The following is a 4,146-nucleotide window of genomic DNA, read 5'->3' as shown; positions in this document are numbered from 1 at the left end:
AAACTAGCCACCTCCTTATTAGAAACAGCCCCCAACAAGAGAAAAGGGAACTTCAGAAATCCCATGTCATTTATAAGTTCACATGTACACCAGGGAACTGTAAAGCCCTCCCATCCACCTATATTGGCATGACTACAATGAGGTTGTCCCGTCGCCTCTCATATCACCTGACATCTGGAGCCCCTAAAACCCACTTAAAAGAAGCACATGGCATAACACTATCAAGAGAGAACCTAGAGGAAAACACTGAAATTTTGGATTTATGTACTGACGATAGACGGCTCCCAATTTTAGAAGCATTATATATTAAGGAGTTAAGCCCAGATCTAAATAAACAAGCAGACGACCTTAGAGCCCTCCCAAGCATGAGACAAACTGGTGCAAATCCAAACATTAGACATAACACCACAAACACCAATATGGGACAAAACACCACCAGTGTAAACACGAGAGAAAATTCCTCCACAACACGCACCCGGAGGCTCTCCTAGTGCACGTGACATTTCGTCACTGCCCGAAATACCGGATGACCTCCCCTAGTATGATTAGCAAACTACACTCTTTTTCTAGTTCAACTGTGTAGTTTACCATTTTTAGACACGTTGATACACAGAGGTTCTCAACAGGTAAGTTTCTCGGTGTACAGGAAACCCACCAATAGGGACGACTTTGTCCATTATTTTTCAGCACACAGCAGACGTGTTAAAACGGGTGTTCTAATAGGTTTCTTTCTCAGAGCTTTTCGTATCTGCAGTGAAGAATTCCTAGAGGATGAACTTACTTACATCAAGAATACCTTTAGGAAGCTGAAATACCCCGGAGGTTTGATCACCAGGACAACGAGGAAAGCCAAGAAGATCTACGATGGCTCAAACGTCCGAACCACGGGAAAGGATAAGTCTCATTTTATTTCTGTCCCTAATTCTATAAACACCATAGCTATTGATGATTATTTGTCAAAAGGTGGAATAAATATAGCAAAAATATCTTCCAATAAAATAGGAAAAATATTTAAGAAACATAATAATATGCGTAATAATCTCAGTGTCATTTACCGTATTCCATGCAACGGTTGTCCATTGTCTTATTTCGGTGAGTCAGGTCGAGGGTTCAATAAACGCTTGAATGAGCACAAAAACGATCTCAGGGCTCATAGAACATCTAACTCCCTGGTTCGTCACCTGGACAAATGTGGACATCTACCTGATTGGAACAACGCAGAAATTCTACACGAGGGATTTGAGAAGAAAATGAGAAAAACTGTGGAAGCTGCACATATCGCCGCCAACAAGAACAACAACGACAGAGACGGATTTAAATGCCTCTCGAAAGCAGCAAGTGTCCTAATAATTAAATCGTTAGCCAAAGGGAAAACATGACGCTCACACCTTGGCGGGTTCCCTCTCACTACGAATATAAGAATTGTGATCCGTTTGTAATGCTGTAGTCCTCTGTAGAAGACCATGTTGGTTGCTATTTTAGGGGAATAAACTCTATTCCTAACACTTCTTCGTTTGCCCTTCCCCGCCCACATTATCTCTCTTTTGTCTGAAATAATCTTAAATCCATATATATATATATATATATATATATGTGTGTGTGTGTGTGTGTGTGTGTGTGTGTGTGTACTCGTATATACCCATATATATCTATATATATATATATATATACATATATATATATATATATATGCTTATATATGTATGTATATATATATATATTTATATATATAAATGTTTACATATGTATGTATGTATGTCTGTATGTATGTATGTATGTATGTATGTATGTATGTATGTATGTATGTATGTATGTATGTATGTATGTATGTATTTATGTATGTATGTATGTATGTATGTATGTACGTATGTATGTATGTATGTATGTATGTATGTATGTATGTATGTATGTATGTATGTATGTATGTATGTATGTATGTATGTATGTATGTACGTATGTATGTATGTATATATGTATGTATGTATGTATATATATACATATACCATCCCTATCATCTAATTCTGTCTTTACTTTCTTCTTTGTTTACTCTCCCTCCACTTGTTTCTGTTGTTTTTACATACATTCGTATCCTCCTCTGTTCATCCATCCTATTTTCTTTCGTTCCTCTCATCTTCTCCTCTCACCAAAGTCCCTCAATACACTTCCCTAAGCTCTCGACTGCAGTAAGTCAAGGGGAGACAAGGGGCAGAAAGGGAGTGGAAGTAAAAGAGGAGAAAAGGAAGGAGGAAGAGGAGACGTAGGAAAAGGATATGAAAAGGAGGGTAAAGGAAGGAGAAAAATCGAAAAATTTAGGAAAAAAGAAAAGGCAGAATGAAGGAAGATGCATTAAAGGTAAAAGAATGTGTGAGAAAGAAAAATTGAAAAATGAGTAATTTAGAGAAAATGTGGAAATTTACATGGGAATGAATAAATAAAGATCAATAAGAGGAAGTAATATGAAAGAAGAGAAGGGAAGGAAAAGAAGAGTAAATGAGAGAAAAGAAGGTAAAATTAGCAGGAAGGAGAGAAAGGAATGTATAGGAAAGGGAACAGTTTAAGAATTAAATAGGCAAGCAGTGGTTTACCAATAGAGTGATTAACGAATAGAATAGATTTAGTAACCAATTAGTGAGCGCTGAAACAAACTGATCTTCTAAGAGAAGATTAAATGGCTTTATGAATAGAAATGAAAAGCGGTAAGGGATATGGATTTGCCTAGTGTAGGCCTTATGGTCTCTTGTAGAATACTCCATTCTTAGGTTCTTATGAGAAGAGACGAAGGAATGGAAAGGAAGGGGGGTCATTATAGGCGTGGAGGGAAACTTAGATATCATAGGAAAGTTTTCATGGTCCAGAAGCAGCCAAAAATCAACCCTCTCTCCTTTGAATAAAGGCAAACTAAACTTAACCCAGCCACTGTTACTACGGTGCATTTATATATAAAAAAACAGACCAATGAATAAATAAATGAATATATGAATAAGATATACGAAGTAGATAGAAATCAGTCTTTTAATAAATTAGTCAGTCAATCAATAACTTAATCAATATAATGCTGGGTAAGTAATGCATAGGAAGTCCTTAGATCGTTGTCACACTGGTACCCCCTTTGTGGCTTATTGTTGGTTATAGCAAAGTTTCTTTTATGAGTCATTAGACTCGAAAGGTAATGATAGTATTTCAACCAGGGTAGTGGTCATTGTATAAAGCTCTGGTTGTTGCAAGGTGATATTATTAAGCTAACTAAACTTACCAATAATCTGGCCGTATCCGGCGAAGCCGCATAGTATGACATCATTAGTAAAAATGTGAAAGCTTTCGCCAGTAGGCACTTAGGTACGACTAATGTAGCTATCATTAACTTGTGGGTTAAAATAACAACAACAATAATAGCATCAACAACAACTACAAAAGCATCAACAACAAAGCTAAAACAACAACAACAAATACTACTTCTACTTCTAATATTACAGCTAGTTCTTCATGGACTGATAGTTAATTCAATTAATTCACAACACCACAATGACAAGAAACATTTCTCGGTCTTCACATTGATCTCTCCGGGAAGAAACGCTTGATTGTTTTCTGGTTGGCATGATCATGAGGAGGAAAGCACATTGTCTGTCAGCTCTCTTCGTGTATAGTAAATAGATGGAAGAAATACAGTTAGAGGTCTCGTGTTCAGTCCGGAGACCAGGTGTCGGCCCTCGAGGCCCTTGAAGACAAGTAGTAGGACAGAAGGGTGATAGTTCTCTCAGACGTCTATCTCATAGGATCACTACTTGCAGGTCGTGGCCGAACGGATGGCCGACGGACATTTGGCCAAAGGACATTTGGCCAAGTGGACATTTGGCCGAGCAGACATTTGGCCGAGCGGACATTAGACTGAGTGAACATTTGACATAGTAGACATTTGGCCGAATGATCATATGGGTAAACGTACATTTGGCAGAATTATTATTTATTTATTTATTTATTTATTATTTTCTTTACATTAGTCACTTTTCAGAACTTTTATGAAATTTTTCCTATCGGCATGCTTTATCAGTATAACTCATTATATCTTTTTTTTTTTTTTCTTTTACAGCATAGTTACAGACAAATAAACACGAGTGACATCATTTCACGCTAAGTTGTGTCATATTA

At 37.1% G+C, this 4,146-nt stretch overlaps 1 protein-coding gene across 1 annotated transcript in view; it reads left to right on the top strand.

Moving 5' to 3' along the window:
* LOC143027436 (uncharacterized) overlaps positions 1 to 3,884 on the top strand; it is a 4,365-nt gene extending 481 nt beyond the window's left edge. Inside the window, exons 1-2 of the mRNA XM_076188727.1 lie at positions 1 to 440; positions 3,789 to 3,884. The exon at positions 1 to 440 is cut by the window's left edge and continues 481 nt beyond it. Coding sequence (XP_076044842.1) covers positions 1 to 440; positions 3,789 to 3,884 — 536 coding nt within the window. The remainder of the gene's footprint in view (positions 441 to 3,788) is intronic.
* The last annotated feature ends 262 nt before the right edge of the window (positions 3,885 to 4,146 follow it).

Source organism: Oratosquilla oratoria, chromosome 8 (assembly GCF_046742065.1).
Source record: "Oratosquilla oratoria isolate Oo_2021 chromosome 8, ASM4674206v1, whole genome shotgun sequence".
Lineage (NCBI taxonomy): Eukaryota > Metazoa > Arthropoda > Malacostraca > Stomatopoda > Squillidae > Oratosquilla > Oratosquilla oratoria.
The sequence above is the reverse complement of the archived record's forward strand: the minus strand, read 5'-3'. Positions and strand labels throughout refer to the sequence as shown.